Source organism: Emydura macquarii, unplaced genomic scaffold (assembly GCF_026122565.2).
Source record: "Emydura macquarii macquarii isolate MOO-44397 ecotype Brisbane River unplaced genomic scaffold, CSIRO-AGI_Emac_v2 contig_3348, whole genome shotgun sequence".
Lineage (NCBI taxonomy): Eukaryota > Metazoa > Chordata > Testudines > Chelidae > Emydura > Emydura macquarii.
Genome location: NW_027133485.1, coordinates 7,491,042 through 7,504,778, shown reverse-complemented (window position 1 = coordinate 7,504,778; position 13,737 = coordinate 7,491,042). Strand labels below are relative to the sequence as shown.

The following is a 13,737-nucleotide window of genomic DNA, read 5'->3' as shown; positions in this document are numbered from 1 at the left end:
AGCACCCTCAGTAATGTATCTGTGATTCTCTTAAACAACAACTATATAAAAATCCTACCTGTCTTTGTTTTATTTCTTCTTTCTTCAGCTCCAGGAAAGCAGAGGGAATACCAGCAATGTTTTCTTGTGCACTTAGCAGCAGTGGCCACAGTTCACCCATGAACTCTCTAGCATTTTTCCCATTCAAAAACCCAGTCAGGTTGATTTGCATCATTTTGGAATCTGGATTCTGCAAAGAGATGCGACAGGAAGACAAACAGGTTATTTGAAAAAACAACATACAATTAATATTAAATTTAGTTTAAGTCTACCATGGGGGCTAAAATACATATACACTCAAAAACTATTGCTTTTTTAAAAGCTTTCCCTAATGATTTCTCATCAATGTAATTCTATCAGATTACTAATTTTCCCTCTCACCTTATCATAACATTCAGAGTGGCCTGTTAACCCTTTGTGGATTTCATAAGTATTTTTGGACTGTCCAACTGCTATACAGTGAACTGAGGGCCTTGATTTTAATACACCAACCATTATGATGCTGCCAGTTCTTTATAATTATTTTCTAAACATTTTTCTCAATTTTTTGTTCTCTTTGCATGGAATTCTTCCTTTAATATAAGCTGTACAATGGCCAGAAGATGTCCAGTTGTCTAACATTGCAGATGGCATTCTGTTAAGTACCTTAAATCCTGCTACGAAAGTTCAACAAAATTTATGCATGCATTTTCTTACTTTCATTAAACAACTAGACTGTACGCCTGCACTGACTAGCATATGCTAAGATAGCTGCCATACTGATTTTTTCAAGACAATTATGTAATGTCCACAAAGGGTTAAGAGGTCAAGAGTGGCTCAAAGTATAAATGGGCTTTTAAATTCTAATGTTGTTGGTCAAGCAACAAGGTCCATATAACAAGCACAGCTCAACAGCACAAAGCAAGTACAGATTCCAGGTGTCTTCAGTTTCTTCTTGGAACCTTGGGGGTTTTGGAATCGCCAAGTCCCCTGTAGAGAAAGATGTTCCCTTGGCTTGCTTCCGACTCCCTACTGCAACTCAACCACCTTGAGTTTAATGTTATACCATTTATCTAAATTGCAAAAGACGAACAAGCAATAATGAGTACACAACCACAAAAAAGAAAAGATTGTTTTTAAAAAGTTCTAAACTTTAATCATGCTTAGTATAAGGGGAATTAAAATGAGTATTTAGGTTTTATTACACTAATACATGTTAACAAAACATTTCCTACTATGGACCCTAACTTTATTCAGCTTATTACTTAAACTTATTTCCCCAGTTTGATTTCTATACACAGTACAAAAGCCTCCAAAGAAGACTTTTTAAATAGACAAATTCTTATATTTTCAAAATAAAATGCAACTATTAAGTTTTTTAAACAGCAATACCTTTATCAGTTGAAATGTTAACTGTTCTGTCAAAACACATGGGTGAACTCTTTGGAAAAAAGATTAAGTGTAAAGTACATTAGTACAGGAATGTTTGCCAGTAATTCATATGGTACATCTTTTACTGTCCGTTGGGTTGCAGTGGCACAGAAGCAGACTATTTTAATAAAAAACTGAATTTATCACCATCTCAGATTACTTCATATCCTCCACATGAAGAGATTACTGCACTGACTGGTTCTTATAAAACTTTCATTCTACATCAATCTGAAGTTTATCTAACTACAGTAAACACACAAATTAGCCTACATTTATAAAGTTAGCAAGAAAAAGATGAGCACAACTATGGACCTGTGAATCTAATCTGACCTGAGTACTGTTCATTAAAATATAATCTGACCAATTTAGAATTGCCCCTCATGCTTTGCATTAAACCTGATCTACTTTACAGTAATTTCAAGAGCAGTGTAAAGCTTTGCCCAATTGCTCTTTGATGGATTTTTTTTTTTTTTTGGTTCGGCCACTTTACACAACTCACCTCCAAACACACACTGCATCATCAAGGGAGTTGGATCAGAGCGACATTGGACACTCACTCTGCTGTGACCTAATAAGGTGATGGTGCTATACTTCAGACGCAAGGAATAACTTCCATTTTGGTTCAGGCCTTTTAAATCATAAATCACATCATCATTAGAAAATTGCTGTCAAAGTAACTTAACATGTAACAGCAAAAATAAAACAGTAAGTTTGATTTTCACCTGAGTAGTTTGCAAACTATGCACCTTCACTAAACTTCCAGCCTTACAGTTGTTTACAAAGTGAATTTCTTGACAATATATATTGTAATAAAAACCATCCTAATTGTATTCCATAGAGAAATTCACAGTTTCCATAGAATTCATATAATTATGTTATACATTCAGAAACAATATCCACAACGAAATCGTTACCTTCACTTCCAACTGGTTGAATATAAATTCAATTACTACATCATCTTCAAATCCAAGGATTTCCGTTACTCGTTTTGTTATCCATGGCTTGATTACTTCCAGGTTTACTTTGCTCATGTCCACCTGTGTAGACAAATAAGAAAAATGTGAAAAACTGTTTTAAATATTCATCCTTTCACTATATACAACCAAGTGACAGTACCTTGAATTCTTTGGACTTCAGTGTAAAGACTGAATTATATATTGTTAAATTCAACATTATATTGTTCCAGTTTTGGTTGACCTATTCCTTGTACTATAAGAGGCCATCCCATGAATTTATATAATGGCTTATTTTTCATACTATTCTCTAACCTCTTCTGAAAAGAACTTAGCTTTTTGATTACTTTATTAAAAGTTACTATGTATTAAGCAAACAAATTATCTAAACTGTCCAAAGTGACCCCTAGCTCTTTCTTGAAAAATTATAATTAAATCAAAACCTAGATTTGTATGGTTTGACTGTGTTGCCTCGTGGATAGAGCACTGAGACAGGACTCAGGAGAGCTGATTTCTATTACTAGCTGCGCCAATGGCCTGCGAGGTGACCTTGAGCAAGTCACTGCCACACACTGCCTCAGTTTCCCCATCCATGAAATGAAGATAATGCCACTGCTCTCCTTTGTTAAAGCACTCTTGAGAGCTACTGATGAAGTATATAAGAGCTAGGTATCACATTACATTTTATAGTTTTGTTAGGTCTTTCTGGAGTTTCTCACCATGCTCTATAGTCTTGATCAATTTAAATAACTAATCAGCAATATTTCCACACCACATCGTTGTCTCTCTCTCACACACACACACACACACACACACACACACACACACACACACACACACACCCCCCCCACTTCCACATCAGTATGAAATGTACTGAACACCAAGCTACTTCAAGACCTGGCCTGTTGTTCCTAATCATATCTTGCTATCTCAATCAATTTTAAGCCATAATAGGACTTCACTTCTTATCCCACATTCTCCAAGGAGCCAGTCCAACCCCCACATTAGTCAACAGAAAGTTTCCACTAACTTCAATGATAGTTGGATCAAGCTCAAAGTACCCTTACCAACCTTTTGCAAGAAACTATCAAAAATCTAAATCATATCCATTGTTTTGTTAGCTAACTACTAATAAAAAATTCTGAAAGTTAACAGAATTTTTTAACTCAGAAAATCCAACCTTTGGTCCTTGTCACATTATATTCATTTAAGTGTGTGTGGGGGTTTGGATTTTTTTTTTTTTTTTTTTAAATTCTGATTCTTTATTATACCTAGTACCAAAGCAAGGTTCACTAGCAATTTAACTCCCGATCTCACCACAGCACTTAAGGTTACATATAGTATTTGTGACTTCCTTAGATAATGATCATAGCTCCCATATAAGTTACATTGTGTTATTCTCAGATACTCTGTTTTGTAGTTCCTTCAGAATTTAGATTAGAGTTCAGTCTTTGTGATTTAGGGATAATTACTGCCTCCTTGACTGAACCCTGTTTGCAGTTTGCTGGGGCTCCTACTTGCACCAGTGCCTGTGGACTCATCAGCCTCATCTTCCACAGTGTACGGTCATATGAGCCAGAGGAACAACTGAAGCCCCAGTGGTGGCTGTAGTGGCAACAGGAGAACTTGAGCTTTGAGAGGCAGGTGGTCACTTACTGGAAGCTCTCAGAGGAAAGAATCTCCCAGCACATAAGATTAATATTAGCCCCCTAATGCAATAGTTTCTCTAGCCATTCTCTCTCCTTACTGAGAACACACTTCAAGTGTATCAGCTTCATCACCAGTTAAAATACTTCAAGAGAGACAACTGAAATGTTAAAAAAAAAAAAAAAAATCAAGACGCCAATTTGGGCAAAAATTTTTAAAAGCACCTAGAGTCATAAGTTACTTTAGAGCTTTTGAAAAAAATATTCTCTTTGTTCATCTTTTTTTTTTTTTTTTTTAAAACCAATCCTAAATTTGGGCCCAAAGCCTACTGGCACTATCCTTTTAAGATTATAAATACATCATTTGTGCTCTTTTAAAGGGTATACTTCAATATGCATTTGGATATCCTGAGCATTATTTTTATGCACAGTAAATTCTTTTGGGTGGGACTTGTCTCCAACGTCTATATAAATCACTGAGAGCCAAATATTCCATTCAGAATTCTGTCTTGTGCACTTTGGTTCAGACATCTTAAAAGTTTACTTTATTCCACATCCATCCTGCCCAAATAAACACTTTTTTCCCTAAACTTACTTTCTTTTCTAGACATTCTGCAAATTTCAGCTGTTTCAACAGCTTCTTCTGTTTGTTGCTGAAGCGATTGTCCTGCTCCGCACTTGTTCCCTAAAATAGAAAGATTTGTTAGTATGACATGAAACTTTGCTCCAAAGCTGGTTTGCCACCATATATTATTTGCATTCAAAACAATTGTGACAAACTGCATAGCAATTAAAAAATATTCAGTTGCACCACCTGTGCAGACATCTTCAAGAAGCATTCCACTTCACTACCCCAATCTTCATCTCCTACAGAAGATTTAATGGTAATCTGGTTTCAGAGCTTTGCACTGACACTTTAAACATATAATTCACCATAGTGCAGTACTTGCAAATCTAAAAGCATGCACAATGGTGTGAAATAATTTTTAGCTGCAGTATACAGCTAACAAAATAATGGAGACAGCTAACTACTAATAACAAATTCTGAAAGTTAACTGTTAACTCAGAATATCCAACCTGCTCAGCAGGAATCATTTCACTGTTTTTTTCTGTCCAAGAGTAGAAGGAAAAATAGATGTATGGAGCATTTATGGTATAGATCAAAGGCGAAATCTTGAAATACTGCTATTCACACCCTTGCCCCATTATATTTTAGTAACTTCGAGTGCTCATTTTCTTCTTGAAATCTGCTGTCAAAGATGGATTTGATTTTAAATCAGATTCTCAGGGCTTGTCTACACTTGAAGCACTACAGCACCGCTGTATAGCGGTGCTGTAGTGCTTCAAGTGTAGACATGCACTATGCACTCACTATGCAGATGGGAGGGGCTGTCCTGCTGATGTAGTTAAATCCTCCTCCCTAAGAGGCAGTCATGAGGTCAAGGGAAGAATTCTTACACTGTCTATGCTGGGGATTATGTTGGCTTAATTTCCTCACTCAGGGGAGTGAATTTTTCACAAAGGTCCACTTAACTTTTGGAGGTAGACCTGGCCCTAGAAGCTCAAACCTCAGAAATGACATTCTATGCTAAAAGTATAACATGATTACAAACACCCAATCCTTTACTCAAGCTTCAGGTGAAATTTCACTGAAGCTTACCACCATCCTATATAGCATTAATCTAGCATGTGACAACCACCACACTATAAAGAAGAGACGGCTGCTTTATTGATTGTACAGCATTATAAATTATTGATCCATTCCACTTTCATGTACAATAAAACTAGTTAATTTCTTACAGCATAGTCAGCGATTGAGTCTAACCCTGGAAATATCATTTCCAAAAGTAGTTCTATTTACCTCATACTCATGCAAACATGAATTTGCAGCTTGGGTTCTAATTACTGTATTTTTTAAAAACATGGTGCAACAAAAGTTAATATAGCTCAGTTTGCCCAGACCAAAAGTTCTGAAATATTGTTCATTTGTTTAGCCTTGAATCACTTATCAGGTTTTTGAATTCAAAGCTTATTTAGCCAGCTACCAATCAACTGATTCAAAAGATAGGGATTTATATTTCTCATGCATTATGATATGGTGAGCATTTATATTATAAAGTATATTATAAGGTAAGGGCCCACGTATACAGGTTGGGATGGAACTAGATGGCAAGCAAGTATACTGAGAGTTTTTGTTGCATTAAGGTACTCCACTTGACTTAAAGCCATTTAGAATTTAATCCAAGCTCTCTAGCCACTCTGCTACGCAAGCATAAATTGAACTGTTAGCTTTCCAGTTCTATAGTGCATGCCTACTTCAACCGTAGTACCATCTCACTTAAACACCATGCCCAGAGACATGAAATAAGAATCCTGACACTCTAATTCAAAAGTGAAGGCACACGTGTTTTTGCTTGCTTTCAGTTATTTATTTGGCACTGCAGACTGTATTATAAAATTATGCATCTTTTACAAAAGCACCTTCAGATGTGTTGACAAGATAAGATGCTACAAACTAAAATCATTACAGAGATGAGGTTATAATTAATAATGTTCTTATCTGTAATTCTGAAGCATATAAATCCTAGGGCTAGCATTTATTTTCAAGGATTAAGATACCTCTGTATACACTATCCACAGTGCTCACATGTTTGATATGTGCCCACTTCAATCAAAAAAGAACTTAATATATCTGTCATGTCACCAAAATATTCAAGATTCTGTAGCCTGATACAGAAATAAGGTGGGTTTTTTTTTCTCCTATAGGAGGCAGATAAAGCAGTTGGAATTTTGCTCAGCCTAGAAATTCACAAGGCATGGTAAGCAGCAGTGATCACCAGAGACACTTGAAATTGTGCAAGGTACAATCAGCATTTCAATTCAGAACCCAATTTGTGAATTGTAATGAGCTGAGATTATAGTAACAGTTCTATTGCTTTGTGGAAGAGATTAAACTGCTAACCTGTTTTTATAATAATGTCCAAAACTAAATGTGTGTTAACAAAAAAAATTATTTTCACTGTAATCATGAGCACTATTCGACAAAAAGTGTGTGTGTAAAAACATATCATTTGAGGAAAAAACAACTCCACAGACCCTAATTCCAATTAGATGAGGAAAAGGGGGAAGGATAAATACACCCTGGATGGGTTATTGTTGAAATTTTCCAGCATCTAGCCATGTGCCAGATACTTTTTCAGGCAGTGTTTGTTTTAGCAAACGTAAACACCAACATGAACAAACAAAACCCAGGACAGCCATTTTCGTATCATTTACCTTTGTACAATGCTTTGCACCCGCTAAATAACTAGGGTATTAACATATGTGACGCTCCATTCCCCCTCCCCGGGGATCAAACTGTTTTCTGCTGTCTGACTGGCACCGCAGGCTCTTAAGGCCCAAAATCTTACTTTCTCCCTACTCTCCCGCAGAGGCTTGCCAGGTCTCGCTACACATCAAGTTCCCCAGGTGGCGGGGGAGGGCTGCACACAAGACTGTCTCTATCCCGTAACCAAGAGGGTCCCGGCCCAGAACGCCTAGCTGGACACAGAGTGAGCTGCACGAAGCCCAGCGCCACACACACCCGGGTGCGCGCGAACCGGACTCCGGAGTCAGACCAGAGCGCCCACGCCGCGCAGAGGTCGGGTCCCAGCCCGTGCCCCTGGTGTGGGACGGAGGAAGACTCCTCTTCCTCCAACGGGGCTCCAGGCCCGACGGCGCACATGGCGCCGGGGAGGGACAGCGGAGCCTAGCGCACGGAAAGGCCCGCGACCAAGTTCTGGCGGCTCAGGGCCGGGATGCGGCGGCCTATGAAACTGAGCAGGGCGGCCTCCCCTCAGCCCTTAGATGAATGTGCGCGCGTGGGGGGAGGGGGAGAGAATAAGAGCTCCCCCCCACCCCGACACTCCAGGGAAAGGGCAGGCCGCCAGGCCCCTCCCTCCCCCAGCTTACCCAGCCCCAGAGACACCCCCCAGCGCGCGATGACACCGTCCCCCCGCAGCCCACCCCCCACGCCGCCGTCCCCCTCCCCCCCGGGTGGAACGAACCGCACCGACCACCTTCCGGCCGCCATTTTCTCCGCCGCGGCTCCTCACAAGAGCCTGCGCAGGGCGGGAGGGGGAAGGAGGCACGGCCGCGCTCGCAGGGGGACCCAGCGGCAACGGCGGCGGGGCCCTCCCAGCGGCCCCCCTCCCCGCGTTCTCCCGCCCGGCCGCTCCCCGCCCCCCCCCCCCCCCCGGACGCTTAGGGTAACACTTACGCGGAAGAAGCCCGCATCCATCTTGCCTCTCCTTTGGCCGCAGAGCGCTCCCTATCCCGGCGTGCACCGCTCCCGCAGGCCTCCCCCTCCCTCACGTTCACCGCGGGGGGGAGGAAAAGCGGCGAGATGAGAGACGGAAGCGCGCGACAGAGAACGGAGTGGGCGGGGCCGAACGCTCCGCGAGCGACCGCGAGCCGCCCAAGCGTCAGCCAATCAGCGGACGCGTCGTGGAGGGAGGGGCGCGCTCCACCCCCAGCCAATCAGAAAGCACTGCGGTAGGGGTTGGGGAGGAATGGGAGGTGGGTTCAAGGGTCTATCCGGCGGGCGCCGGCCAATGAGAAGGCTGAGCATGGGGGAGTCTAGGACGCCAAAGGTGGCACCTGACCTTCCCGCGCGGCAGCCGCGAGGGGACGTTCGAATGCGCGCGCAGGTTTGGGCCCGGGGGGACGGGGGGACGGCGGTGTTTCGGTAGGTCATGTGATTAATATGGAGTGGACGGCGGCGCGCATGCGCCGAAGGGTAGCACTACGCGGGACTCCGGAGATTTACGTTATGGCCGGTAACGACGGCGGTTGAGCTAGTTTCGCCTCAGCCTCTCTTCCCCCAACAAGGGGCTCTGCCCCTTCCCCGCTCGGGTCCCTCACGCAGCTTCTCAGGAGGATAGTCCCGCGTTCCCCCACCGCCGTCTGCCTCCTACTCAGCGCTTCTGAAAAGCCCACCCGTGTCTCCATCCTCAGTGGGACAGAGCCTCCCTCCTTCCCCCATTCCGCAGTGGGACAGGGCCCCTTTTGTCCTTCCTCCCCTCACCCCCCTTAGGCTATGGCCTAGTCTACACTGAGGAGTTTTGTGGACCAGTCCGCTGTGGTTGACAAGACAGCGGGGGTGCACGCACTGCAATCAACCCCCCGCCCACAAAACTCCCGTTTTTTCCCCAAAATAAAACCAGCTGGACGAGAGGTGTAGAGCTTTTGTCGGCTTTGTTGGGGCCCCCCAGTCTCGCTGTAGAAACTGCATCCCCTTGTATCAGCGCTGGGATTGTCATTGTCAATTTCACCGCAAGAAAGGCCAAGCCCAGGCTGCTGTAAAGGGAGGCTGGTTCCCGCACCCAGGTGGGACAAGGGCGAGAAGTCCAGCTGCTTCTCCACCTGCTCCCCTCTGGGGCAGTCTTGTCAATGACAGTGCTGAGCTGTGATACTGACATGGTTGCCAGTTCCTGCAAAGAGAAGAGAAGCCCCAGGCAGCTTTCCTCATCTCCTAGAAGGAAAAGGGGAGGGGGAGAAGTCCCCGGTGGCTTCCCCAGGCTCCGGGCTGGTACCAGAGAGGAGGGGGGAAGCCTACAGGGAGCCCATGGGCTCCTAGCAGGGAGCTGAGAGAGAAGGGCTCCCCACACTGCCCCTTATGTCAATGGAAGTGCTTCTGGTGAGGATGCACTCCACTGACCCAAGGAGGGCAGTGTGGACATCAGCCACCACTGTAATTACAGCTTTGACTGTAAGTTGACCTATGTTAGATCGACTTATTTTTTAAGTATAGACAAGGCCTGTGTCTTCACCAGCTGAAGGTGTGTCTTTTACCCTCAGGATAACTGCTGTGTGTTAGCTAGCTTGCTGTAAATCCTAGTAGAGAGGAGGCACTGTTGTCTTTACCACCAGCTAGCTAAAGGAGTTGACCCAAAGGCCCAGAGTATAGTGCCGAACTTGCCTAGCTACATCATGGTAAAAACACCCAAATCCACTACAATTTTCCAGTGGGGAAAAAAATCACCTTTTTGCAGTGAAGACAAAGCCTTAGTGCAGTAAGGCTCAACTGATTTACCATTGTGGACCACACATGCAGCTCTCTATGTGTTATGGCTGCATCCACACAATATATATACTACCTGTATAGCCCAGAGGATGTCACATAGGCCACAGCTGTGTGCTGATTGGGCCATGGGTGGCCCACTGGATTGAGAACCACTGCTTAAGTGGGACAGAATTCTTGCCCCTGCCTGCATTAGCTCCTTTGCCTGCCAGCCAGCCATTAAAGCAATGCCACTCCACTTCCCCTATGCTGTGCTTCAGAAACTTCATTAAATAGTGAATAGAATTAACTATGGAACACAAACAATATGTAATAGAAACCCTGTATCATACACATGCTTTCTAAATACGAGAGAATGATGTCCCATGTTCTCCCCTCTGCACACTTGTATTGCAGGGCTTGATGCAGCTCTCATTACAGCAGTGTAACTCAAGAGCCACTCAAGGATCAAGCTGGTTTGAGACCATTTTCAGGCCTTATGTCTTTAGCAACCAGCACCTGCTGGCAGTTACTCACTCTCCACCCCGTTAAACTATCTCCTCTGGAATATGCTTCCAGCCCTCTGAAGGAAGAGCACATCTGAACACATGGTAGCTGGTTTTCTCATTGCTTTATTATTTGTACTGAAATCACCATTATGAAGGTAGAATTATTTAATATCTATGGGAGAGAATAGGTCAATTTCTATAAATCATTTATTGTAACAGTTACAATAGTAAGGATTTAAAACGTGTTTTTGAAGGAATAAAACCTCTTTATGCTTTTAGAAATAAGACAGTCTAATTGGGATTAGAAAGAAACTTTCTCGGTTGGTTATAACAACTTCTGAGTGCATCGCCTACCTGTGAAGGCAGTGGTAAGGCTACAGTCAAAGGCAGGGTGCTGGATTTGACAGATCAATAGTCTGATCTACTGTGACAATTCCTATGTAATGTTAAAATTGTTGCATATTTAAAAGGCTATTTAAAAATTATACTCTCACCTAAATTGGTTGGGGAAGGGGGTTGTTTGTTTTTCTTTTAGATAAAAAACTAAGTCTGTAACATTTAGCAAGAACAAAACTGGACTTTTTCAGTTTTATTATGCTGTGCATTTGATAACACTTAGCTGAAATAGGCCATGCACAGTTTCTCTTTTCTCGTTAGTTAGTATAGCAGAACCTAAGAGTTACGAACCCCTCAGGAATGAAGGTTCTTCATAACTCTGAAATGTTCATAACTCTGAACAAAACATTACAGTTGATCTTTCAAAACTTTACAACTGAACGTTGACTTAATACAGCTTTCAAACTTTACTAAGCAGAAGAAAAATGCTGCTTTAACCATCTTAATTTAAATGAAACAAGCATAGAAACAGCTTCCTTACCTTTTCAAATCTTTTTTCTTAAACGTACCCTTTTTTTTTTTTTAAAGTAGTTTATGTTTAACACAGTACAGTACTGTATTTGCTTTTTTTTGTCTTTGCTGCTGTTTGATTGCATACTTCTGGTGCCAAATGAGGTTTGTGGTTGACCAGTCAGTTCGTAACTCTGATGTTTGTAACTCGGTGATTCTACTGTAATACTCTTCTCTTCATTTGTATCCAACAGATGTTTTCAGAAAATAGTGAGTGTATCTGTAAAACTGCGAAATTTGGCAGGGACTTGGGCAGGTTTGGGACTTTAGACAATTTTTTTTTTTTAAAAAGCTAGATTTCAAGTTGACATCTCTTCCAGCATGTCACACATCGTGACTGGAGATACTATTCTGCTGAATTAGTTAATGTTTCTACAGCACTTTGATAATGTGAAGCACTGGTAAGTAGCCTTATAATAGGATTGAAAGGATTATATTTTTATCAGTAAATGTCAGCAAACGCTAATTTGACTGTACAAACACCAAATTTTCAAATAGGCACAGTAAGAAAAATGCCATTTGAGAACCTAAGTTTTATTTAAGGATATTTACTTTGTATATTTTTGACATGTGATGTTGACAATTTGTTGTTTTAATGGTTATAAAGTTTTAACTTTTTGAATCTCAGCATCTACTGTCATTAAATATTGTTTGTCAACCACACCATTGTCTCAACCCCATCATAATTTCCCACATCTGTGAAAATTTAAAATGGATGAAAGTTGAAAAAAAAATCCTTAAAATAAACATTGATATTATCCATCACAGTTATAAAAATAAAAAAAAAAAAATCTGCCAAGCTTATTTATAATCATGAATGGAGACAAATTTCTCTGATATTAGCAAATGAGGCAAAACTGAGGAGTCCATCAGTTAAGTTATTGTTTAATCTGTAGGGAAATATTACCTGTAATAAAGGCTAGCTGCTTCCTATCATATAGAAGGATGACGCTAGGTGGAGCTACATACCCTCTGTTTAAAAAAAAAAAAAAAAAAAAAAAAAAAAGTCCGTTGAAAAATGCAAAAGGAACAAGAGCTGGCTTGCAAATTCATTCACTGATGTTGTAGCTGTAAGGTTGGGTTTTGTTTTTTAAGAGTGTTTCCGTACTTATTTTCACTCTGGGATCAAAGACTTGCCAGGCTTGTTTCTGTAGATAGCTTGCACATCATGTTACAGCATTGGTGCCTAAAATGCCACTGCATTGTCACTGTCTGAAACTGTCCCCATCTGAAGAGGATCATCTTGCCTCTAGTTATGTTTCAGTAAGATATTTAAGATGAAAAATGTTACAGCTTCTGCCTAGGAGTAAGTTAAGGATAGACAAGGTCTCACTACTCAAGAGTTTTGCAGCTTTGGCAGCGTAGTTAAAGCAGCAACACCCCACCACCACCATCACCACCACCCCAGTGTAGACAAAGTTATCCCATTATAAAAAGTGTTTACTGGCATAGCTTATTCCAGTTTAGCAAACTGTACGTAGACTAGGCTTTTACCAGCATAGTAATGTTGTTGAAAAAGGGATAAAAGTGTGGTGGCAAAGTTTTTCAGATTAGTACTAATTACTCAATATAGTTAAGTCCAAAGCAGACTGCAAAGAGATACAAAACTGGAGTTACTGGGCAACAAAATGGCAGATGAAATTCAGTGTTTTGTAAAGTAATACACATTGGAAAACATAACCTTAAGCATGCATTCAGAATGATGGGGTCTAAATTAGCTGTTATTACTCAAGAAAGATCTCTGAGGCAATGTGGACAGTTCTCTGCAAAACATCTGCTCAATGTGCAGCAGCAGTCAAAAAAGCCAACCATGTTAGGAACCATTAGGAAAGGGACTGAAAAGACAGAACATATAATTCTGCCACAATATAAATCCATGGTACAACCACACCTTGAATACTGCATGTAGTTCTGGTCACCCCATCTCAAACACAGATATGTAAGAATTGGAAAAAATACAGAGAAGGACAACAAGAATGATTAGGGGTATGGAACAGCTTCCATATGAGGAGAGATTAAAAAGACTGGGACTGTTCATCTGGAAAAGGGACAACTGAGGGGAGATATGATAGAGGTCTATAAAATCATGAATGGTGGGGAGAAAGTGAGTAAGAAAGTTTTATTTACTCCTTCACATCACACATGAACCAGGTGTCCCCCAATGAAAGTAATAGGCAGCAGGTTTAAAACAAACATAAGAAAATACTTCTTTACACAACGCACAGTCAACCTGT

At 41.4% G+C, this 13,737-nt stretch overlaps 1 protein-coding gene across 7 annotated transcripts in view; it reads right to left on the bottom strand.

Moving 5' to 3' along the window:
- SRRM1 (serine and arginine repetitive matrix 1) overlaps positions 1-8,455 on the bottom strand; it is a 29,738-nt gene extending 21,283 nt beyond the window's left edge. For 4 of the 7 annotated variants that reach the window (XM_067533945.1, XM_067533946.1, XM_067533942.1 and 1 more), the window contains exons 1-4: positions 8,307-8,454; positions 4,644-4,733; positions 2,364-2,486; positions 59-229 (exon numbers count right to left, since the gene is read on the bottom strand). In XM_067533945.1, coding sequence (XP_067390046.1) covers positions 59-229; positions 2,364-2,486; positions 4,644-4,733; positions 8,307-8,327 — 405 coding nt within the window. In that variant the 5' untranslated portion in view covers positions 8,328-8,454. Of the gene's footprint in view, positions 1-58; positions 1,460-1,948; positions 2,078-2,363; positions 2,487-4,643; positions 4,734-8,306 lie in introns of those variants that run through there. The other 3 variants (XM_067533941.1, XM_067533943.1, XM_067533948.1) reach the window with 2 other exon arrangements.
- Positions 8,456-13,737: the final 5,282 nt, after the last annotated feature.